Raw genomic sequence first — 26,431 nt, forward strand, 5'->3', positions numbered from 1 at the left:
ATGATAAAGCCCATGAATGCACAAAAGTTTTTCATTTTAAAATATTTCTTTTGTTGCTCATGCTTTTCAGATAAAGTTTAAGAAACCATTGCCTAACCCAGGGTCCTGAGGATTTTCTTGCATGTTTTCTTCTATGAGTTTTATTGTTTAGATTCTTATATTTAGGTCTTTGATCCATTTTGAGTTGGTGTTTGTAAATGGTGTGAGGGATAGGTTCACCTTCAGTCTTTTGCATTTGGAGATCCACTTTTCCCAATATCATTTTCTAGTTTTCTGTGTACAAGTCTTTTACATCCTTGGTTAAGTGTATTCTTTGATATTTGATGTTTTTTTTTAGTTGATTTTTTTTTCTGGAATTCCACTTTGTATATTCACTACTAGCATATAGAAGCACCACTGATTTTTGTGTATTGATTCAGTACCTTGCCACTTTGATTAATTCACTTATTAGCTCTGATAGCTTTGTTGTGGATTTTTCAGGATACTCTATGTATATGATCATGTCATCTGCCAGTAGGAAGCATTGTACTTCCTCCTTTCCCATTTAGGTCCCTTTTATTTTTATTTTTATTACTTAATTGCTCTGGCCAGAAATTCAAGTATAATGTTTTATACCATTAGTGACAGTGGACATTCTTGTCTTATTCCTGATCTCAATGGGAATACTTTTAATAATTCACGATTGAGTATAATGTTAGCTGTGGGTTTTTCATATATGTCCTTTACCATGCTTAGGAAGTTGCCTTCTATTCCTAACTTTCTGAGTGTTTTTCTCAAGAAAAGGTGCTGAATTTTGTCAGATGCCTTTTCTGAGTCTATTAATATGATCATAGGAGCTTTTTCTATCATGCTATCAATGTGGTATTTTACATTAATTGATTTTCTTGTATTGAACCACCCTTGCATATATGAAGTAAATTCCACTTGTTCATGGTGTATAATTTTTATGTTATTGGATTTTGTTTGCTAGTATTTTGTGGAGAATTTTTACATCTTCATCCATAAGAGATATTGGTCTGTCAACAATGCTACCTGACTAGAAGGGGGAAAAGAAGTGTAACAAATAAGTTATCGGTGGCTAAGAGAGTTCAAATGGAGTTGAGAGGCTACTCTGGAGGTCACTCTTATGCAAGCTTCAATTAGACATTGCTACCTACCATAACTTGCTAAACCCCAACCAAAGCCATTCCTGTCAATCCTAAAGAGCACCTAGGGCAATATATAAGATTTCTAAAAAGGTTCCATGCACTAGGGTAACTTTGCAGAAACCTACAACCTCCAGATGGGTCCCCGGATCAGATAAATCCTGAAACCTAGAGGGGCTAGCCTCTCCAGAACATCAGCTAGTTCCATGCTCCTATCCCATATTATAGACAGCCCCTTCCAACATGAAGAAGTTAGAATGGCCAGAGCCCAAATACCCCTAAAGAGTGGGAGAAAGATCAAGATGATGGTGGAGTTATATAGAGAAGGTAGGGCTTAACAAATATATGATTGCTGAATCATTATATTGATATTTCTTTTAGTCTTCAGTATTGTAGAGCAGCTAGAAGTTACAACCTAAAATTGTGGAGGGCGGGCCGCGGTGGCTCAGCGGGCAAGAGTGCTTGCCTGCCGTGCCGGAGGACCCCGGTTCGATTCCCGGCCCCAGCCCATGTAAAAAAACAAACAAACAAACAAAATATAATAAAACAAGAAAATGTTTAAAAATGTTTCCCTTCCTTCCTTCCTTCTCTGTCTTTCCTTCCCTTCCTCCCTCTCTCTAAAAAAAAAAAAAAAAAAAAATTGTGGAATTGAAGCCCATACCAAATTCTGAAATCTGATCTACAAGTAACTATAGCAATGTTTCAAAATTTATTGCTTTTTTTGTATATATGTTCCTTTTCACACACAAAAAACAAGATTTTAAAAAGTCAAAAAATAGTAGTAATAATGATCAATTTTTTTAAAGAAATATTAGCCTGTAATTTTATTTTCTTGTGGTGTCTTTACCTGGCCTTAGTAAATGGATGATGTTGATCTCATGGAATCAATTAGGGAATGAACCCCCTTCTTCAATTTTTTGGAATAATTTGAGCAGGATTAGTGTTAATTCTGCCTGGAATGTTTGATAAAAATCTTCAGTGAAGTCATCTGATCCTGGGCTTTTTTTTTGTTGGGAGGTATACTGGCTTGAAAGGATTATGTGCCCTAGAAAGGCCATGGAGGCAGCCATTTCTCTTAATCCATATTCAGCACTGTAGGCTGGGAACTTGATTAGAGTATAGCTACAGAGATGTGACACACCCATTTGTGGGTATTAACTTTTGATTAGAGGGAGATATGATTCCACCTATTCCAGGTAGGTCTTTATTTGTTTACTGGAATCCTTTAAAAGAGGAAATGTTTTGGAAGAAGCAGTAGACCCACGAGATCCATGAGAGCCCATGCAGCCTGAAACCTTTGTAGATGAAAAAGTAAAATGCCTCCAGGGGTGCTTCATGAAACAAGAAGCCTAGAGAGGAAGTTAGCAGATGTCTCCATGTTTGCCAAGTACCTTTCCAATTGAGAGAGAAACCCTTAATCTCATTGGCCTCCTTGAACCAAGGTGTCTTTCCCTGGATACCTTGGATTATTTCTATAGACTTGCTTTAATTGGATCATTTTCACAGCCTTAGAACTGTAAACTTACAACTTAATAAATTCCCCTTTTTAAAAGCTGTTCTGCTTCTGGTATATCACATTCCAGCAGCTTGCAAACTGGAACAGGAGGTTTCGTTTTTTGTTTTTTGTTTACTAGCAGGAACATCATGTAAATTTATTTCAGATGTAACAGCAATGTTAAGATTTACAAGTTTAATTCTTAACTGCACGAAATAAACTTCGCCATTTAAATATTTTTTAAAATTATTCCCTCAAAAAAACTGAGGGAGCTTTTCTTTTCCACCACCACACACAACAGTTTCCCAAAGTTCTATTTTTGGAGGATTTTCAGTGGGTGAGTAAACTGTTTTGGGGGATATTTCAGAACTTTCTTACCCAAATGAAAACTAATCTGGACAAATTATATATTGCATAGATTCATCTGCAGAGTGTGTTCGTTAGAAACTAAACCAATTGCCATACAATATAATTTTTGCCTTTTTGCCCACAGTAAAACCTGTACTGAAAAATATGATGGGCATGTTCTGTGATCTTCCAGTTAATAGAATTATTTATTGTATTACCTCCAGGAAGATAATTTTTATTATATATTAGAATTACCAACTCAACATCAGACTCTCATTCAGTCTTGACTGATTGACAGGCATATGAATTAGTGTGTTCAGCTTCTATCTCCTCCTTACGTGGATAGAATTATTTAATACTTGTTTGACACCGGACAATTAACCCTTTACAAACATTTACAATTTAAGTTAAGTTTATTGACTGGTGTGTAAAAAAGAAACTATAAGGAAAGAGAACCTATACACTCAATTCAAAATTTAACTTTTTTCCCCTCCTTAAATAACATGTATTTCATAAGTCATGAGGCAGCTATTCTGCTTTAGATAATCACATTCAGGGTATCCTAAATGAATGTATCATTCATAGGACTGATTAGATAGACCAGGTAAAATGACGATACAAATACAGGCAGTCATCTCAGAAAACTCATTTACATATCATAATGTATTTTGATATATGGAAGCTTACAAAAAGAGTGAATTCTTCAAACTAATGTCTTCTGGGATGCAAGCACTCTTCTCTTGTCAAAAGGAAGCTGAACCACCGGCCCGGCACGCAGCGCCCACGCCCCGCAGCAGCCGGCCCGCCCGCCCTCCTCTCCCCTCTTCCCCCTCCTGCTCCGGCGGCTCTCCAACCACCACCGTGCCCTCTTCCGCCTTCACCGGCTCCTCCGCCACTGGCCTCGACAGCCTTGCCACCCTCACCTTTCCTCCTCCAGAACAGCTACTGGGGGAGTGGAGACAATACAGAGCAGCTCCCGGAGCCACGACAGGGGATCAAAGGACAGCGTACCCCATCCTGGAACGGCTGACTGTCTGGGAGAACAGGCTCCAGTGAGATCACCGAGGGGTGCGGGCTTTCCCGGGCGGGACGGCAAGCAGCCGGAGTCCCTCCCTTCCTCCTTCCCAGGCCAGCTGGCAGAATTGGGCAGGCGGTCCCCTTGGGCCGCGGCGGCTGGCGCCCCCACCACGCGAGGCCCCCCGGACAGACTGAGAGAGTTGGGTCAGAAATCCCCAGACTGTGGAGAACGGTGACCGGGGGGGTCCCTTCCAAACACGTGACTCCCTGGTCCGGCTGGGAACAGTGCACTCTCCCGGGCTGCAACAGCTGGCGCCCTCCCGCCATGCTTGGCGCCCCAGGCCGACTAGGAAATTCGGTCAGGTGCTCTCCCGTGCTGCGGCAGCGGTCGACCCTCCCCGCGTTTGGACCCCCGGGGCCGGCTGGCACTCTTCCAAGACGCTTCGGCTGCCGAACCTCCCCTATGGCGAGAGTTTTCCAAAGTTAAAGGACCCACAGCAACTTTCACGGTGGAACCCATAGACAAACGTGTGCCACGAGCGCCACCTACTGGGCAGGATAAGAAAAACAGAACCCAGAGATTTCACAGAAAAATCTTTCAACCTGTTGGGTCCAACACCCAGGGAAATCTGACTAAATGCCCAGACGCCAGCAGAAGATAACGGATCACACTCAGAAAATTGAAAATATGGCCCAGTCAAAGGAACAAACCAATAGTTCAAATGAGATACAGGAGCTGAAACAACTAATGCTGAATATACGAACAGAAATGGAAAACCTCTTCAAAAACGAAATCGATAAATTGAGGGAGGACATGAAGAAGACATGGGCTGCTCAAAAAGAAGAAATAGAAAAACTGAAAAAACAAATCACAGAGCTTATGGAAGTGAAGGATAAAGTAGAAAAGATGGAAAAAACAATGGATACCTACAATGATAGATTTAAAGAGACAGAAGATAGAATTAGTGATTTGGAGGATGGAACATCTGAATTCCAAAAAGAAACAGAAGCTATCCAGAAAAGAATGGAAAAATTTGAACAGGGTATCAGGGAACTCAAGGACAATGTGAACCGCACAAATATACGTGTTGTGGGTGTCCCAGAAGGAGAAGGGAAGGAAAAAGGAGGAGAAAAACTAATGGAAGAAATTATCACTGAAAATTTCCCAACTCTTATGAAAGACCTAAAATTACAGATCCAAGAAGTGCAGCGCACCCCAAAGAGATTAGACCCAAATACGCATTCCCCAAGACCCAAGACACTTACTAGTTAGAATGTCAGAGGTCAAAGAGAAAGAGAGGATCTTGAAAGCAGCGAGAGAGAAGCAATCCATCACATACAAGGGAAACCCAAGACTATGTGTAGATTTCTCAGCAGAAACCATGGAAGCTAGAAGACAGTGGGATGATATATTTAAGTTACTAAAAGAGAAAAACTGCCAACCAAGACTCCTATATCCAGCAAAATTGTCCTTCAAAAATGAGGGAGAAATTAAAACATTCTCAGACAAAAAGTCACTGAGAGAATTTGTGACCAAGAGACCAGCTCTGCAAGAAATACTAAAGGAAGCACTACAGTCAGATACAAAAAGACAGAAGAGAGAGGCATGGAGAAGAGTGTAGAAAGAAGGAAAGTCAGATATGATATAGATAATACAAAAAGCAAAATGGTAGAGGAAAATATTATCCAAACAGTAATAACTCTAAATGTTAATGGACTGAATTCCCCAATCAAAAGACATAGACTGGCAGAATGGATTAAAAAATAGGATCCTTCTATATGCTGTCTACAGTAAACACATCTTAGACCCAAAGATAAACATAGGTTGAAAGTGAAAGGTTGGGAAAAGATATTTCATGCAAATAACAACAAGAAAAGAGCAGGAGTGGCTATACTAATATCCAACAAGTTAGACTTCAAATGTAAAACAGTTAAAAGAGACAAAGAAGGACACTATCTACTAATAAAAGGAACAATTAAACAAGAAGACATAACAATCATAAATATTTACGCACCGAACCAGAATGCCCCAAAATACGTGAGGAATACACTGCAAACACTGAAAAGGGAGATAGACACATATACCATAATAGTTGGAGACTTCAATTCACCACTCTCATCAATGGACAGAACATCTAGACAGAGGATCAATAAAGAAATAGAGAATCTGAATATTACTATAAATGAGCTAGACTTAACAGACATTTATAGGACATTACATCCCACAACAGCAGGATACACCTTTTTTCAAGTGCTCATGGATCATTCTCAAAGATAGACCATATACTGGTTCACAAAGCAAGTCTTAACAAATTTTAAAAGATTGAAATCATACACAACACTTTCTTGGATCATAAAGGAATGAACTTGGAAATCAATAATAGGTGGAGTGCCAGAAAACTCACAAATACATGGAGGCTCAACAACACACTCTTAAACAACAAGTGGGTCAAAGAAGAAATTGCAAGAGAAATTAGTAAATACCTCGAGGCGAATGAAAATGAAAACACAACATATCAAAACTTATGGGATGCAACAAAGGCAGTGCTAAGAGGGAAATTTATTGCCCTAAATGCCTATATCAGAAAAGAAGAAAAGGCAAAAATGCAGGAATTGACTGTCCACTTGAAAGAACTGGAGAAAGAACAGCAAACTAATCCCAAAGCAAGCAAAAGGAAAGAAATAACAAAGATTAGATCAGAAATAAATGAAATTGAAAACATGAAAACAATAGAGAAAATCAATAAGACCAGAAGTTGGTTCTATGAGAAAATCAATAAGATTGATGGGCCCTTAGCAAGATTGACAAAAAGAAGAAGAGAGAGGACGCAAATAAACAGGATCAGAAATGAAAGAGGAGACATAACCACTGACCTCACAGAAATAAAGGAGGTAATCGCAGGATACTATGAACAACTTTATGCTAATAAATACAACAATTTAGATGAAATGGACGGGTTCCTGGAAAGACATGAACAACCAACTTTGACTCAAGAAGAAATAGATGACCTCAACAAACCAATCACTAGTAAAGAGATTGAATTAGTCATTCAAAAGCTCCCTAAAAAGAAAAGTCCAGGACCAGACGGCTTCACATGTGAATTCTATCAAACATTCCAGAAAGAATTAGTACCAACTCTCCTCAAACTCTTCAAAACAATCGAAGTGGAGGGAAAACTACCTAATTCATTCTATGAAGCCCATATCACCCTCATACCAAAACCAGGCAAAGATATTACAAAAAAAGAAAACTACAGACCAATCTCTCTAATGAATATAGATGCAAAAATCCTCAATAAAATTCTAGCAAATCGTATCCAACAACACATTAAAAGAATTATACATCATGACCAAGTAGGATTCATCCGAGGTATGCAAGGATGGTCCAACATAAGAAAATCAATTCATGTAAAACACCATATCAACAAATCAAAGCAGAAAAATCACATGATCATCTCAATTGATGCAGAGAAGGCATTTGACAAGATTCAACATCCTTTCCTGTTGAAAGCACTTCAAAAGATAGGAATACAAGGGAACTTCCTTAAAATGATAGAGGGAATATATGAAAAACCCACAGCTAATATCATCCTCAATGGGGAAAAATTGAAAAATTTCCCCCTAAGATCAGGAACAAGACAAAGATGTCCACTATCACCACTATTATTCAACATTGTGTTGGAAGTTCTAGCCAAAGCAATTAGACAAGAAAAAGAAATACAAGGCATCAAAATTGGAAAAGAAGAAGTAAAACTATCACTGTTTGCAGACGATATGATACTATACATAGAAAACCCAGATAAATCCACAACAAAATTACTAGAGCTAATAAATGAGGACAGCAAAGTAGCAGGCTACAAGATCAACATTCAAAAATCTGTAGCTTTTCTATACACTAGTAATGAACAAGCTGAGGGGGAAATCAAGAAACGAATCCCATTTACAATCACAACTAAAAGAATAAAATACCTAGGAATAAATTTAACCAAAGAGACAAAAAACCTATATAAAGAAAACTACAAAAAACTGCTAAAACAAATCACAGAAGACCTAAATAGATGGAAGGGCATACCATGTTCATGGATTGGAAGACTAAATATAATTAAGATGTCAATCCTACCTAAACTGATCTACAGATTCAATGCAATACCAATCAAAATCCCAACCACTTATTTTTCAGAAATAGAAAAACCAATAAGCAAATTTATCTGGAAGGGCAGGGTGCCCCGAATTGCTAAAAACATCTTGAGGAAAAAAAACGAAGCTGGAGGTCTCGCACAGCCGGACTTTAAGGCATATTATGAAGCCACAGTGGTCAAAACAGCATGGTATTGGCATAAAGATAGATATATCGACCAATGGAATCGAATAGAGTGCTCAGATATAGACCCTCTCATCTATGGACATTTGATCTTTGATAAGGCAGTCAAGCCAACTCACCTGGGACAGAACAGTCTCTTCAATAAATGGTGCCTAGAGAACTGGATATCCATATATAAAAGAATGAAAGAAGACCCGTATCTCACACCTTATACAAAAGTTAACTCAAAATGGATCAAAGATCTAAACATTAGGTCTAAGACCATAAAACAGTTAGAGGAAAATGTAGGGAGATATCCTATGAATCTTACAACTGGAGGTGGTTTTATGGACCTTAAACCTAAAGCAAGAGCACTGAAGAAAGAAATAAATACATGGGAGCTCCTCAAAATTAAACACTTTTGTGCATCAAAGAACTTCATCAAGAAAGTAGAAAGACAGCCTACACAATGGGAGATAATATTTGGAAATGACATATCAGATAAAGGTCTAGTATCCAGAATTTATAAAGAGATTGTTCAACTCAACAACAAAAAGACAGCCAACCCAATTACAAAATGGGAAAAAGACTTGAACAGACACCTACCAGAAGAGGAAATACGGATGGCCAAGAGGCACATGAAGAGATGCTCAATGTCCCTGGCCATTAGAGAAATGCAAATCCAAACCACAATGAGATATCATCTCACACCCACCAGAATGGCCATTATCAACAAAACAGAAAATGACAAGTGCTGGAGAGGATGCGGAGAAAGAGGCACACTTATCCACTGTTGGTGGGAATGTCAAATGGTGCAACCACTGTGGAAGGCAGTTTGGCGGTCCCTCAAAAAGCTGAATATAGAATTGCCATATGACCCAGCAATACCATTGCTAGGTATCTACTCAAAGGACTTAAGGGCAAAGACACAAATGGACATTTGCACACCAATGTTTATAGTAGCGTTGTTTACAATTGCAAAGAGATGGAAACAGCCAAAATGTCCATCAACAGAAGAATGGCTAAACAAACTGTGGTATATACATACGATGGAATATTATGCAGCTTTAAGACAAGATAAACTTATGAAGCATGTAATAACATGGATGGACCTAGAGAATATTATGCTGAGTGAGTCCAGCCAAAAACTAAAGGACAAATACTGTATGGTCCCACTGATGTGAACGGACATTCGAGAATAAACTTGAAATATGTCATTGGTAACAGAGTCCAGCAGTAGTTAGAAACAGGGTAAGATAATGGGTAATTGAAGCTGAAGGGATACAGACTGTGCAACAGGACTAGATACAAAAACTCAAAAATGGACAGCACAATAATACGTAATTATAAAGTAATCATGTTAAAATACTGAATGAAGCTGCATCTGAGCTATAGGGGTTTTTTTGTTGTTTTTTTTTACTATTATTACTACTTTTATTTATTTTCTCTATATTAACATTTTATATCTTTTTCTGTTGTGTTGCTAGTTCCTCTAAACTGATGCAAATGTACTAAGAAACGATGATCATGCATCTATGTGATGATGTTAAGAATTACTGATTGCATATGTAGAATGGTATGATTTCTCAATGTTGTGTTAATTTTTTTTTTCTTTCCGTTAATAAAAAAAAAAAAACAAGGAAGCTGAAGTTTATCCATGAAGGTAAAGGTTCTTAACCTTTGTTATAAGTTTAGATTTGGACTGCATAAGAAATTGATGCTCAAGGAACACCATGGTCTTTGTAGATTTTTACCGTCTTAAGATTAGAACCTTATATATTCATTCATCAAGTACCTTCCTTTTCTGTATTATCCTTGGCTCTCAGTAAGACTGAGAATGTTGAAGTACTTTCACATTCTCAGATAAGAACTCAGAATTATAGAATTTACAAAAAATATTTTGTAAATAGTATATTTGGAGAGATGAGATTTTCATACCAGAATTTTACAAAAGAGGATAAACATCATGAATCAATCTTCCTTTTAAAGTCAAGTGAGAGAAAACACAAGCTCTGTGTACTGTTTTAAAATCTAATGGGACATGGTGCATGGGTAGTTCTATGGTAAACTCTTTGCCTGCCATATGGGAGACCCTGGTTCGATTCCTGGCCTATGCACCAAAAAAGACCTAATATGGCATTGCATTGGGCCATAAATATTGGCAATCTAAAAAATTTTAAATATTGTAGATGGGGCTATGGGAGGAAAAGATAAAAATTTCATCATCTTCCAAAAATTTATCACCCCATCAAAGCCACTTGTCTACGGCCAGAAATTATTCTGGCATAAGTCTGTTCTTTCAGTAGAGAAGGTCATGGTGACATATGCATTAACACTTCTAGACTTTTACTTTTCCAAGGATAGAAGCAAAACATTTAACAAGTCCACTTTTCCCCAAATCCTTAAACTCAACATTGTAGGCAGAGTGTAACCAAATATGGGATGTTCTCCAATAGATAAGCAATAGAATAGCTATGTTCTCAAAAATACTACCTAGATATTCTTTCCTATATAATGAAACACTCAGTAGCCACAGGTTTAGCAGCCTGCATTAGCTGACATTGCTTTTTGTGTGTGTGCCAGAAGTCCATCTAAACTTCCTTCTAAGTACTTTTTAATATGGCCAAGAGAAAACAACTGCTTCAGGCTTATTTAGGGGCCTTAACCTATAAGGACATAAACTCCATTTTTAACAATGCTGACTAAAACTACTGTTGGGATTCACTGAAGAAGGACAGGAGGGAAACAGGTAAATCACAACAAACATTTTTAGGTCGTTAAAGGCCATATCTCTAGCAGGGGTATTAAATTAATCTCACCAACCCACACTTTAAAAGTCAATGCCACTAGTAATGATCAACAGCAGGAAAAATAAACCTGCTAAAAAACAGCCCTACTCATTAGCAAAAAAACGATTTTTTTGAGACCAAAGTATAAACATTGCCTAACCCAACTGCCCCATCATCTCAACCACCAGCAAAGAGGAGAGGAAAACCTCCTTAAAAAATAGCAAAATCTGGGTGGTGCGATGGTTGCTTAGTGGCAGAATTCTCGCCTGCCATGCCAGAGACCTGGGTTGGATTTCTGGTGCCTGCCCGTGCTAAAAAAAAAGCAACAAAATCTTAAGTCTTTCTTACGAGGATAATAATGGTCCGACTCCTGAGAGTGCTCAGAAGGACTAAAGATGGAGTGATGGCAATGTTTAGGGATTAATATCCCACGAAAAGTCTAAAAACCCAAAGTACTGCAAACACACTAACTTGTCTGTGAATTAGAGAACAAGATTTTGCTGCTGCTGCTTTTTTGTCTTTTGAATATACAGTATTTTGTAGGCTCTTCCCTTCAGTGTTAAAGCAGGACATTTTTTTAAATTAGCTAAAAAACTTGAAGTTGATACCTCAGTCTTTGGGATCATATATCTTAACTTGAAACTAAATATGCATACACCTTCTCCTTCCTTTAATGAAATCACCTCACGAAAGTCAGAAAACTAAAATAATCCAAATATGATTAATGTTTAAACTTCTTGAAAGTATTAATACTTTTAGTGAAAAAGGAAGGAAGGATAGAAGAAAGAAAGAGAAACAAGAATAAGGAGGAGGGAGCTTTAAAAGAAGGGGATAATATCAATCAGCCTCATATTTGGCAACAAGAAAGTTCATTTGTAATTTGTTCAGTTGTCTGTTTTTTGCACATTTGCATTCTGGCCAGAAGGGACTTGGAGGTTTTTCTGCAGCACATAGCATCTGTGAACTCCGTCCTCTTGTAATAATTCTTCTTTGTCTCAATAATCTTAAAGCCAAACTTCCTGTAGAAGTCAATTGCCAACTCATTACTGATCAGGACATGTAGATTTATGTTGTCAAAAGTGCCATCTTTTTCACAAATTCTTAAAACCTGATTTAACATTTTAGTTCCTATTCCTAGCCTTCAGTAAGATGCCAGACATCCTAGTGTAAAGATGTAAAAGGAAGTCTGTTCTGATTCTGTGAATGACCCACCCTCCAGCATACCGCACCTACTGCAGTTATCACTGAATTAGGCAAGTTTTGCTAGTTCTCCACCCTCCGGCACATCCTAATAGAACTTGTCATTGTAACTGACTTGAAAGATGACGTGGTTTAAACTCTTCAACTGTTTAATATTGTATAGTGTTACACCTCCCAGCTCAATCTGGCTAGCTTATATATTCTCTGTCTGCTGAGGCCACTGCCCTGAGATCTTCATGCCTGCAAACCAGTCTCCTTTCCTGGGGCAGGGAGCTGAGTTGTGGCAGAATGCTGCCCTGTGTCTCCAGAAGGGGCAGAGATGTTTCCTGCCTCTGCATTGATGCCCCTGCTTTTCTACAGGAGCACCAGGGGCCCTTGGCTCCAGCCCTCCCTGAGTGGCCAGCCAGATCCCCTGTTGGGAGGTTTTTGTTTATTGATTCTCTCTCTTTACTAGTTCTTCTTGAGTCAGTGTAGATAGGTTGTGTTTTTCTAGTAATTCACCGATTTCATGTAGTTTTCTAATTCATTGGCATACAGATAGTCATAGTATCTTCTTATATTCCTCTTTATTTCATTTCTGATTTTAGTTCTTGGTATCATCTCTCTTTTTCTTCACCAGTCTAGCTAAAAATATGTCAATTGTATTGATCTTTATGAAGAACCTACTTTTGATTTTGTTCATTCTATTTTTTTTTTCTTCTTTATTTCATTTACCTCCACTCTGATCTTTGTTATTTCCTTCCTTCTGCTCACTTTGGGTTTAGTTTGCTCTTCTTTTTCTAGTTCGTCCATTTGGAGGTTACATTTCTGACTTGATAGCTTTTTTTTTAATGTAAGCATTTAGAGCTGGTATAAATTTCTCTGTCAGCATTGCCTTTGTGGCATCCCATAAGTTTTAGTTTTGATATATTGTATTTTGATTTTCATTCGCTTCAAGATATTTCCTAATTTCACTTCTGATTTCCTCCTTAACTCATTGGTTGTTTAAGAATATGTTGTTTAATTTCCACACATTTGTGAGTTTTCAATTTCTCACGCTTTTACTGATTTTTAGCTTCTTTCCATTGTAGTCAGAAAAGATACATTGTATGATTTCAATATTTTTTAATGTATTGAGACTTTTTGTGACCTAAGATCTGATCTAGCTGGAGAGTAATTCACATGCACAAGAAAATAATGTGCATTCTGTTGCTACTGGGTGAGATATTCTATATAAGCCTTTTAGGTATAATTGGTTTCTAGTTATTGATCTCCTAGCTAGATGTCTATACATTATTGAAAGTGGTATATTAAAGTCTGCTACCACAGTATTAATGTAGAACTGTCCATTTCTTCCTTCAAATCTGTCCATATTTGCCTCATGTATTTCAGGCTTTGCTGTAAGGTACATGTATATTTATAATTGTTATGTCTTCTTGTTGAATTGACCCCTTTATTTCTATATAGTGACTATTTTTGTCCTTCGTAACAGATTTTGACTTATAGTCTCTTTTGTTTTATATTGTTATAGCTATCCCAGCTCTCCTTTGGTTACTACTTGTATAGTATATTTTTCTCCATCTTTTCACTTTCACCCTATTTATGTCTTTGAATTTAAAGTGCGTCTCATAAACAGCATATAATTGGACCATGCATTTATATCCATTCTGCCAGTGTCTGCCTTTTGACTGAAGAGTTTAATGCATTTACATTTCAAGTAACTGTGCCTGTTTGAAAGTATTATGTACCCTAGAAAAGCCATGTTTTAATCATTATCCAATCTTGTGGGAGCAACTGTTTCTCTTAATCCCTATCCAGCACTGTAGGTTGGAAACTTGTTTAGAGTATCTCCACGAAGATGTGACATGCCCAAATGTGAATATTAACTTTTGATAAGATGGAGATGTGACTCCATCCATTCCAGGTTGGCCTAGATAAGTTTATTGGAATCCTTTGGAGAGAAACATTTTGGAGAGAGTCACAGCTAACAGAAATGACAGAGCCAGCAGTAACTCCAGAGCAGAGCCAACAGAGAACAGAGGCACAGATATTTGGAGATGCTTGGAGCCCAGCAGACATGAGATGTTAAGCAAGCCAGAACCTGGCGAGAGCCAAGGGAAGCCAAGAAATGAAAGCCAGCCCAGGAGAAGTAAAGTGAGGAACCCCCACAGGGCCAGAGGCTAAAAGCAATAGAGCTTAGGAGCAAGGGAACAGTGTGCCTTCCAAGCTGACAGAGGTGTTTGAGATGCATCAGCCTTTCTTAAACTAAGGTATCTTTCCCGGGATGCCTTAGTTTGGACGTTCCCATAGGCTTATAACTGTAAACTTGGAATTTATTAAATTCCCTTTATAAAAGCCATTCTAGTTCTGGTATATCACATTCCAGCAGCTTGCAAAACTGACACAGTAATGTTATACATTTACATTTAAAGAAAGATTTTCTTCTGTCATTTTGCTTCTTAGTCTTGTAAATCTTATTCCTTTTTATCCCTCAGTTCTTCCATTAATGCTTGCTTTCATTTTTGAGCTTTTTATCGTGTCATTTTGAGTCCCTTCTGTTTTCCTTCTGTATATGTTTTCTTCCTAAACTTGACGTTTTTTTAAAGAAAAGAGTAATTCCAGAATTATAGTAAATAATGATCATTTTGCCTACATAGAAATATTCAGGATGAACTACCAGAATGGATTTTTAACACAGTTTAGTAAGATTTTTCTAACGATAATTTAAATAATTTATATGAGGAGGCCGATGTTACTATAACTGCAGTTCTGAAGAGTAATCATTTTGTTCTATCAAATTTAAGACTGTATCTAAGTACATACAAACTAAGCAATTTTAGGGGAAATGTGGAAAACTGCATACTTAAATAAAATTTCTAAATGTAGTAGACGAATTACTGATACAATAAATTAGTTGAATCAGTGTATAGAAAAGTTAAAGATAAGCAATTATATAATGAGAAAATGAAGATTAAAATTTTTGTAACAGCATTGATAACAATCTTTATTAAAAATTTTAAATAGATGTTTTATTAAAATCAAGATTACTTTATGAACACATATATTTATGAATGATGATAGTAACTAGCAATTTTGAGTGCTTACTTTATGAAACCATGGGAGTTTTGCTTGGGCTAACTGAAATGCCCAATGTGTGAGAACCCTCAGTTGGCTAACTCATCCAGCCTTCCTGAGGCTTGAAAGGAGCTCTTCCAGTGATTAGGCTGGCAAATATACCAGAGAATAGTCAAAGAATTAGAAATATAACTCAGATGCAAAATCTATTCAGTCTCCTCTAGGTTCCTGAAGGATTATTGTTGGTTGTAGTTAACTTATTGGCTGTTGTAATATATGGTACCTCCATTCTTCAAATCTGAAATTTTTGCCAAGTGATCAGGGTGTGGAAAAACTGGCCAAAAATTTGACCTAAGACTAATTTGGATTTGGACTGGATTGAATGTAAATATAATCCTTTATAATTAAAAAACTACAACTACTACCTACGCAAATGGCTTTTTTGCCCATGTTCCAAAGCAAGAAATACATCTTACGTAGTAACCACTACGCATATGTGTGTATGCATTCGTGTGTGTATGTTTATAAATGTATGTATGTATATGTGTGTGTTTATCTGAAACAGTTTTCACAACACAGTGAGTACCCTTACCACACGTGGTATATTAGTTGCTATTTGGTTATTTCTTTCTTCTTTTCTTCTTTTTTGTCAGTGAAAAAAATTTCCAGTAAAAATTCTTATCTGTCAGATATGTAACATATTTTCTTCTTCCCTTAGAAGTCTTCTTGAGAGATCATCTTAGGGTATTCAGAAGAAAGGAAGGGTGAAAAAAAAAATGAGGGAAATCTGTTTCATGACATCATCTGATATGACTTGTATAAAATAATAGTATTCTTCTTGGTTGAATATGTTTACGATCTACAGGAGCAATGCTAATCTAATCTCCACATCATTTTGATTTAATACACTGAGCTACTGAAGCAGTTGTTATATTTCCCATATTTTGTCCTGCCCCGTTTCTGCCTCCTTGAACAGTCTTGAACATATTTACTTGGTTTCTTGCCATTGGTTGGAGTTCCTACCATAAACAAATTTTATTTATTTTAGTCTGTACTGAGATCCTCTAAATCATTTATAATGTATGTATGCCTAGGACTCCAGACCCCTACTATTTTCATTCTTTATGTAGAGAAGCATGTAGGCCTTCTCTTTGCAAAAAGATACCCCTGTAATTCCATTATGATTCCTTTTTTTTATGTGACTGTAGCAGTTTTATATTTAAAACTCAAAAAGAAAACAATTATGTTCCAAAACAGCTAAATATGCAGGTCAAAAAAAGGAATGTTTTTTTTTTAACTTCCACATTCACTCTGAAGCCCATTGATCTCCTTCAGCATCCCAAAGATTTAAGCACATGCTCTGCTTAGCTATATAATAAAGTGGCAAACACACTGCACCACTGATATCAGAGGACAGTTGCCTATAAAACTAGACTTCTGACACTGGGCTCCAGCTTCATTTTATCACAGGTCATCATCCTTATCTGACAGAGCAGTTATCTGAGCAACCTCTAAGTCATGTTCATACTGTGCTGCCAAAGCTTGGTCCATGACAACTTCTGGTGGGTAATGAGTAGGCATGGCAACAAACTCCAAATTTGGGTCGCCAATCAGTTTTCTAGCAAGCCAAGGAAGGGGTTTTCAAAGTGGTAGTTACTTTTGGCTGAGATGTCATAGTACTGAAGATTCTTCCTTCAATGGAAGCATACTTTAACTCTCCTGTCTTTAATATCCACTTCATTGCCACACACCATGATGTTTTCACATGCTCATACCAGATCACTATGCCAGTTAGGCATCTTCTTGTGAATAACTCCTGTTGTTACCTCAAACAGCATAATGGCATGCTGGACTTGGATATAATAGCCATTTCTCAGTCCACCAAATTTCTCTGGACCAGCAGTATCTTCTACATTGAATTTAATAGGTCCTCTGTTGCTATGGAACACAGGATGTAGCTAAACCTCCAAGGTGGCCACATACTTCTCAAATTCACCAGTCATATGACGTTTCGTGAATGTACTTTTTCCAGTAGCACCATCACCAACCAATACAAGTTTAAACTGAACTTGGGGTTCTCCTTTGGTGGCCATCATGGTGGTTCTTCCAGAAGCATCTCTATCCCTCATCTGACTCTATGATTGAGAAATCTTCACACACAAATATTTCATACATGGTGTACAATCAGTGGCTCACAATATCATCACATAGTTGTGTATACATTACCATGATCATTTTTAAGAACATTTGCATCACTTCAGAAAAAGAAATAAAAGGAAAAACTCCTATATACCATATCCCTTACCCCTCCATCTCATTGACCACTAGTATTTCCATCTACTCAATTTATTTTACCCTTTGTCCTCCCTATTATTATTATTATTATTATTATTATTATTATTATTTGCTCATCTGTCCATACCCTGGATAAAAGGAGCATCAGACACAAGGTTTTCACAATCACACAGTCACATTGTAAAAGTTATATCATTATACAGTCGTCATCAAGAATCAAGGCTACTGGGATGCAGTTCAACAGTTTCAAGTACTTCCCTCCAGCCACCTCAACACACCATAAACTAAAAAGGGATATGTATATAATGCATAAAAATAACCTCCAGGATAACCTCTCGACTCTATTTGAAATCTTTCAGCCACTGAAACTTTATTTTGTCTCATTTCTCTCTTCCCCCTTTTGGTCAAGAAGTATTTCTCAGTCCCATGCTGCCAGGTCCTGGCTTATCCTGGAACTTCTGTCCCACGTTGCTAGGGAGATTTACACCCCTGGGAGTCATGTCCCACATAGGGGGGACGGCAGTGAGTTCTCTTGCCAAGTTGGCTTAGACAGAAAGCCACATCTGAGCAACAAAAGAGGTTCTCTAGGGGTGACTCTTAGGTATGATTTTAAGTAGACTTAGCCTATCCTTTGCAGGAATAAGTTTCACAGGGGCAAACCCCAAGATTGAGGGATCTGCCTATTGATTTGGTTGTCCCCGCTGCTTCCAAGAACATCAGAAATTCTCCAAATGGGAAGTTGAATATTTCCTCATTTCTCCTCAGTCCCCCAAGGGGACTTTGCAAATACTTCTTTATTAACTGCCCAGATTTCTTTGGTATATATTGAGGCATCACACTAACCTAGACAAACCAACAAAATCTCATGCCTTATTCAAGATTCCATGTACTTACGGTTTTTAACTAAATTGACCATACAAGTTAAATTAGAAAATGTACTACCCAAAATAAATTTTTTACACCAAATAGCATCTATTAGTAGTTAGTGAGTGGGAGGGGTATGGGGTATGGGATGCATGTGTTTTTTCACTTTTCTTTTTATTTCTTTTTCTGGAGTGATACAAATGTTCTAAAAATGATCATGGTAATGAATACACAACTGTGTGATGATATTGTGAGCCATTGATTATATACCATGTATGGACTATATGTGTGTGAAGATTTCTCAGTAAAAATATTTTTTTTTAAATTACGTTTGTTAATTTTGGCAATACTCATATCAAATTCAGTGTTTCAACAAATATTTATTGAACACTACTATGCCAAGCATTATTCTAGTTTCTGGAGATAGTTACTGAATTATAACCCCTGCCATTTGCAATTTATAATTTAGTAGGGGAAACAACAAAAACATTTTTTAAGTATATTATGTATATTAAGTATATTAGAACCTAATAAGCTGTATGAAGGAAAATGAAGCAGCGAAGGAAATAGCTAATTCATACTGCCTCAGGTTCCTAGCTAAGGGGGCATGCAGAATGCACAGAATGATTGCCATTGTTCTTATGTGTCTTCTGAAAGTGACAAAAGCAGCAGGGGAACGAAGGCATAAGAGACTGTAGGTCCACGTTCAACATAGGCACCCAAGTAAGCATAATTAACTATTTATAGCACGGAGCAAAAATAGCTGTGAAGCATATTGCTTTATATAATTGGCCTCATTTGTTAACTATTTTTGTGTATATATGTGCCACATTCTCTATTTGTGTGGTAGACAGATAAAGAAATGTTACTCTTCACATTTTGTGCTATTCTTACATAATATTATTTACTTTCTGTTATTGAGAGAGGGAATAAGGGATATTGGCTAAGTACCTGACTCTGGAGCTAGATTCATTTTGTTCAAATCTCATTTTTGGCAATTACTGACTGAAAATGTGCCAGTTTGAAAGTCTTATGTGCCCCCAGAAAAACAATGACTTTTAATCCTGATTCAATATTGTTAGGGTGGAAATCTTTTTGATTAGATTATATCCACGGAGATGTGACAGTCCCAATTGTGGGTGTGGCCTTTTGGTTAGATGGCGATGTGACTCCACCCATTCCATGTGGGTCTTGATTAGTTTACTAGAGTCCTTTAAAAGGAGGAACACTTTGGAGAAACCTCATATGAAGGTACTTAGAGAATATTTGCTTCAGAGCTGACCGAGACACAGATGTTTGAAGGTGCTTGGAGTGCTGACAAGAGAGAGCAGATGCCTAGACATGGGCAGAGCCCAGCAGATGTCACCATGTGTCTTCCCATGAGGAGCTAAGGAAGCCAGGACCCAGAGTTGTGTCCTGCAGGAGATAAGTGAAGGGACACAGATGCTTAGAGAAGAAACCACTGACATCAGAAGCTGTAAGCAATAGAACTGGGAACAAGGACCAGCAGATGCCAACCACATGCCTACCCAGATCTCCCTTCCTTGAACTATGATATCTTTTTCAGGGTGCCTTAGTTAGGACATATTTACGGCCTTAGAACTGTAAACCTGTAACTTATTAAATTCCCTTTTTTTTTTTTTTTTTTTTTTTTTTTTTAAGGAAAGACAGAGAGAAGGAAGGAAGGGAGGAAGAAAGGGAAACATCTTTTAAACATTTTCTTGTTTTATTGTATTTTGTTTCTCCGTTTTTGTTACATGGGCTGGGGCCGGGAATCGAACCGAGGTCCTCCGGCATAGCAGGCAAGCACTTTGCCCGCTGAGCCACCGCGGCCCGCCCTAAATTCCCTTTTTAAAAGCCATCCCAGGGGCGGCCATAGTGGCTCAGCAGGCAGAGTTCTCACCAGCCATGCCAGAGACCCAGGTTCGATTCCCAGTGCCTGCCCATGCCAAAAAAAAAAAAAAAAGAAAGAAAGCCATTCCATTTCTGGTATATTGCTTTCCAGCAGCATTAGCAAACTAATATAGAAAATTAGATAAGCTATTTAACCTCTCTTGCATTTCATCATTTGCAAAAATGAAGCAAACAATCTTACCTACTTCATAAGATTTTATGAGGTATAAGTGAAATAATATATATACGAAGGACATTAACTGGTGCCTGGCACATGAAATACAAATAAATTAGTTATTTTAGAGGGAATAGAAAATCATGATAAAGATCATACACTCTGGGGCTAAATTTTCTGAGTTCAAATCCTGACTCTGCCACTCACTAGGTCTAGGAATTGGATATTTTACTTAACATGTATTTGTCTTAGTTTCCTCATCTATAAAATGATGTTAATGTTAGTACTGAACTATAAGGATTAAATGAGTTAACACATGAAAAGCGTAAGTATGGAAAACAATGCTTAGCACAATACTACCATCATCATTATTTATTACATTCCAAATAAGTTTCATTGAAACATTTCCTGAGCAAACGAGTAGATTGCTTTTAGTTTTTAAAACAGATTGATTTGAACCTTCTAAGAAGGAAAAAGCAGAAAAGACACAAGGGGTAGAAATAACTTTTTTTTTAACTTTTTTATTATATAGTATAATATATATACTAAGCAAAGAAAGAAAAAAGCAAGTTTTCAAAGGACTCTTCAAGTAGTTACAGGCCAGATCCTGGAGTTTGTCATGGGCTACATACTGTCATCTCAGATTTTTCCTTGAAATAAATCTTTTTTTATCATCAAAATCGACGTGTGTGTGTGTGTGTGTGTGTGTGAATAATAACATATATACAAAACAATAAATTTCAAAGCACAGTACAACAGTTAGTTGTAGAACAGATTTCAGAGTTTGATATGGGTTACAATTCCACAATTTTAAATTTTTACTTCTACTTGCTTTAAGATATTGGAGACTAAAAGAATTATTAATTTAATGATTCAGCAATCATATTCGTTTGTTAAACCCTACCTTCTCTGTATAACTCCACCATCACCTTTGATCTTTCTGTCCTACTCTTTAGGGGTATTTGGGCTATGGCCATTCAGCAAAAATTTTTACAAACAGGCAAAGATGACACAGGGGATCAAATCTAAAGAACCACAGATAGAAAGGAGATAGAGAAAAGGAAAGGAAGGAGGAGATGAAGATATCAGTGGCTCATTTTCTATAACAATAATCACAGCCACCTTTTGTCACCTGTATAGTTCATTGGCCCTTAAAGCTAGTTTTGTTAGTAGCAGGAAAATACCACCTGGAAAGTAATTTTTCTTAGAAAAAAATTTTAACTTCTTGATGCAGGTAGCAAATAAACCTTAGTGTTAAAGAATTTGAAGTATAGCTTATCTGTGTCTGTGTGTGTGTCTGTCTGTGTATTACATGTGGTGCCTCAGATCTTGTGAAGTAAATACTCTCAAATGTTTTGTGGATACATAGATTGAAATACAACTGGATATGAAGATTAATTAAATTTGTGTAGAATAGTAAAGTTTCATGAAGACTTTTAATTGAGTTAAGAAGCTGTTGGAAAAGGCTAAAATATATTAGATAGATGGAAGGACTAGCAGTCAATGAGTGAGAGGGATAAGGGGTATGGTATGTATGAGATTTTTTTTCCTTTTTTCTTTTTATTTCTTTTTTTTTGAATTGATGCAGATGTTCTAAGAGATGATCATGGTGATGAATATACAACTATGTGATGGTATTGTGAGTTATTGATTATGTGCCAAGAATGGAATGACCATATGGTAAGAATGTTCGTGTTTGTATGTTGTTATGTTTTTAAAAACTTTTAAATTTAAAAAAAAAAAGAAGAAGCTGTTGAAACAAAGCAAGATATGTGTGACAAGATCAGAGCATAGTACTAGACTTGCTTTTAACATGTATAAATTATTATTAACTGTTGTACTCTGTCCCTTATCTTTTGATGCTCTGATATAGGATTATATGGAAAGTAACTATTTTAATAATGATGAATTGTCTATTTCCTATGATTGTATAATTTTCATATGATGTATAACATATGTAATTGTATAACCATATGAATGGCTGAATTTGTTATCTGGACAAGATATTCACTTTCATTGTAGTAGAAGCTGTGTCTAACCTTGGCATGTATGTCTTTGTAATGGCTTATTCTGGGAAAAATGTATTACATGGATCTAGGAGAATATGCTAGAATTTAAGTCATGCTTTTATAGGTTCAAATACCTGATCATATAGACACAGAATATGCATACACACACACACACACACACACACACACATACACACACACACATAACCCTTAAGGCTAAATGCCAGCCACCACTTCTGAAGTAGAGAAAACAATGTCTATATTTTTTAATTATACTCTGTTTATACTTCACAATATAAGATAATCGTTTAAACTTTTTACCTACCTGGTTATGCCTTGATAACTCTTGTGTATTAATTTTTTTCATTTATGAGCTATTACAAGTCTCCACCACCACCCCCAATGGCATTGTTAGGCAACTGAAACACATTAAAATGAATTACTCTGGGATAGTTTTGAGGGCAAAAGAAATTTTAAACATTTGAGCTTAAAAATTCTGTACTCTATATTCTGCACTCTCACTCTAATTTCCTGTCCTTCCAGCTCTCCCAGTGCTTTTGTTCCCACTAAAACTATGTTTATTTGCTCTCATTAGAAGTCCCAGTCTCATAAACTCTTCACATTTTTCCAATCTGTCAAGCCCTTCCTTGTTTCACTTCTCTTTCTACCTTATCAGCCATTTGAATATTATATTCACCAGTACTCTGGATTGCTTTGTGGCCAAACGCATCCATCATGCTTTTCTTAACAATCCCTACCTTTAACATAGTGTCTTACAATCTGGTAGTTGCCCTATAAATATTACATGAAAGGAAGGAGAGAGAGAGAAAATTCTTTTTGTGCTAATGCGCTGAAAAATTCTTGTGGGAATCTGTTACTTTTGCTGCTTGGAAACATCACAAATTAATGTTGCTGAACATCAACCAGTCCCTCATCCCTGTTGCCCAGTGTTTTGGGTTGGTTGGTTTGTTTTTCTGTATCTACCCTATTTTCCATTATCTTCCTGGTACAACACTACCACTCCCCCAAATCATCTCTCTCGTTAGCTCACCTCCTTTCTTTATTATAGTGAGGTCACCTAAATATATTTTCCATGAATCCTGTTCACCTGAAGGTTTTTTCCAATATCTTCACTTAATCTCTTTTCCTCACTTTAGTCCCCCATTCAAATATATTTATGCATTTACATATATCCCTTCTCCTTTCAAAATGTAACCCCTCTTCCCGGAAGCTGCCCATGGGAAAAAAAAAAAAAAGGAACCCCTCTCTTTGGACTTTACCTTTGCTCTCTTCCCCCATCAGTTTCCTGATTGGTCATTAATGACCTCCTAATTGCCAGTGGTCTTTTCTCAGTCTCCGTCCTATTTGATCTAGCTATGATGTAACATTGTAGACAGTCCTCTCTTTGCTTCATGACACAATTTTCCCTGGCTCCTGTCCTGTAACTCAGATGGCCCTTTAGTCTTCTTAGTTGACTTCATCTTCTTCTAACTCTTAAATGTGGGTTTCCCTCCACTATCTGCCCTCTGCCCTGTTCTTACATCTCAGCAGTGATTCTCAAATATTATTGAATATAAGAATCATCTAAGGTTCTTGTTTCAAACATAGATTTCTAGACCCCTGCTTTTGGAGATTGTGATTAAGTAACTCCAGAATGAAGCCCAGGAATCTGCATTTTTAACAGGCTGTCTTTGTGACTATAATAAAAATGATAATAGGGTCACACTTTGAAAAAATAATCTTTATAGTCCTTGTTACTCATTTATTTCAGCCATCATTTCCATGCTGATCACTCTCAAATATTTTAATATCCTACTATCATGAATTTCTCCTTATTACCTGGTCCTTACTTTGAGAATCTCAGTACCAGTAACAGGGTTCATAATCAGTTAGCATATACTGGACTCTGTTTCTTAAAATAATAAAATACTTGTAAAAATGTTGATAAATTGCTGCTGTCCCAAACCTACAAGTGTTATTCCACCACCTTAACTCCGTCTGTCCAGCCCCTCTCCTAGACCCCCTGGACTTCTCTGCAATACAGCAATCCAGTAATACCTGGCACAACAGTTTCTCCAGGATCCTGCTCCCGTGCCAAGGCTGGCATCTGAATTAATTGAATTCTATCAGTTAATTATTCTGACATTTAGGAAAAACACTCAGAGTGTAGTCACTTTTTTATGTTTTTAAAATTTTAACAGAAAGCATATATTTTTAGATTATCATCCAAGAATAAATTAAATTGGTATTTTAAGCAAGGTACATAATTTTGTTTTAATCAGGTGTTGCTTTTCTCTGAATCATTTGTACAGTTTATTGAAACAAAGGAGGAATAACAATTCTATAAAATGTTGTGTCACGTATTTAGTCCTGAGTCATTTATTACGTATATGATTCCTGAGTCACTAATTACTAAGGCTTTCCTATGAGGAAAAGATTACTAACAGTAAGCACTGAGTGATTGTGAAACTTTTTGAATACTAATTATTATAGTTACAGAAAGACTTTTTAAAACCATATTGTAGGAATTAAATTCTGTTGAATTACATTTATTTATTTCAAAAATAGAAGATAATTAGCATTACATATCATTGAGAGATGTGTGCATTTTTCCTGAGGAGTAACAATAGATTTGGGGCATTGAAAGGTCTACAAATAAGTTTATTATGAAATATACCTTAAAATTGTCAGCACCATAGTAGTTTTCATTACCCAAGAAGGAAGGAAGTTATAGGTTATATATTAAAGATATTTTTTGAAAGTAAGGTATTGACCCTTAATTAAAACTTAATACGTGTAATTGCAGTCATGAAAAAAATGAACCAGAATAGCTAAGTCTTATGACTGCTGTTGTGAGATATTTCTTTTGCGATTGAAATTAGATCTGATAAGTTTTAAACATTACTCATTCTAGACCTCAGTTAACTACAACTTGTAAATCTCTTGGTTCTTCTCTACCACCCTCATCCCTTGTCCACCCCCCACCCCCACCCCACCCCCCACCCCCCACACACACACACACGCACACACAGGGAGTATTCTGCACTTTAAAATACAAAGCAACTTGTCAGTTCAGTTTATTCATCTAGGGTCAGTTCTATGAAAACAAAGACAAGGCAATTGTTTGATTTAATTGACTAGCAAAACTGGTTACACAGGTAAGTAGAACTTCGTTTTATTTTTGTCCAGCTGCATATTTCAGTGATCATAAAGTAACTTAGTAGAATAATAAGAATCCAATGACATTTTAAAAGATTTTAAGGAATGCTTACCAAAGCAAGATAAAAGGACACTAAAACCCAAACTATAGAAAATATTCATGGTATTTTTTTCTTTATGGCTCTTCTTTAAGTATACTGAATTGTGTCCAAAAAGAAATCTTCTTTTCTTTCACTATTCATTTCCTTTTATTTAAGGATTTTTTATCGCTGGAATATACTTACTGTAACCATGAGAAAATTTTGTGATATCAATTCAATTAATAATTTAAATAATTTTTGCAAACTAGACCTCTTAACTGCAAGGCGACAGTACTCTCACAGTTGGTCAGTCCACTCTTGGCTTCACTGTCATCTTTTACCCACCTGGACCTTGTGGTTGATCATTTTAACAATACTCTTACTTACCACTGCTTTTGCTTTTTTTCTGCATCTGCCTTCTACTGTACCCATCCTACTGTTCTCCTTCAGCTCTTGAGCTGTTTGTTAATCAATACTTATGAAATTGTATAACCATGTTGCTTGTCATTATTGCAGGTTTATGATTTCTAATCTCAATTGTTCTCTTAACACAGCTTCATGGTCTTTTTATTTTTACCTCTAAGTTTGCTTTCTTATTTTTCATGTCA

At 36.7% G+C, this 26,431-nt stretch overlaps 1 protein-coding gene and 2 pseudogenes across 7 annotated transcripts in view; 1 reads left to right on the top strand and 2 right to left on the bottom strand.

Annotated features, from left to right (window-relative positions):
- The window catches only part of PIBF1 (progesterone immunomodulatory binding factor 1), a 341,226-nt gene that overhangs the window by 259,012 nt on the left and 55,783 nt on the right, over window positions 1-26,431 (top strand). Inside the window, exon 16 of one of the 7 annotated variants that reach the window (XM_077158419.1) lies at window positions 22,164-22,423. The exons of the other annotated variants lie outside the window; for them this stretch is intronic. Coding sequence (XP_077014534.1) covers window positions 22,164-22,172 — 9 coding nt within the window. The 3' untranslated portion in view covers window positions 22,173-22,423. Of the gene's footprint in view, window positions 1-22,163; window positions 22,424-26,431 lie in introns of those variants that run through there. 7 annotated transcript variants of the gene reach the window in all.
- LOC143681416 (N-alpha-acetyltransferase 50 pseudogene) lies at window positions 11,979-12,487 on the bottom strand (annotated as a pseudogene).
- On the bottom strand, window positions 16,813-17,441 carry LOC143679386 (GTP-binding nuclear protein Ran-like; annotated as a pseudogene).

Source organism: Tamandua tetradactyla, chromosome 4, assembly GCF_023851605.1.
Source record: "Tamandua tetradactyla isolate mTamTet1 chromosome 4, mTamTet1.pri, whole genome shotgun sequence".
In the NCBI taxonomy this organism is placed as follows: domain Eukaryota; kingdom Metazoa; phylum Chordata; class Mammalia; order Pilosa; family Myrmecophagidae; genus Tamandua; species Tamandua tetradactyla.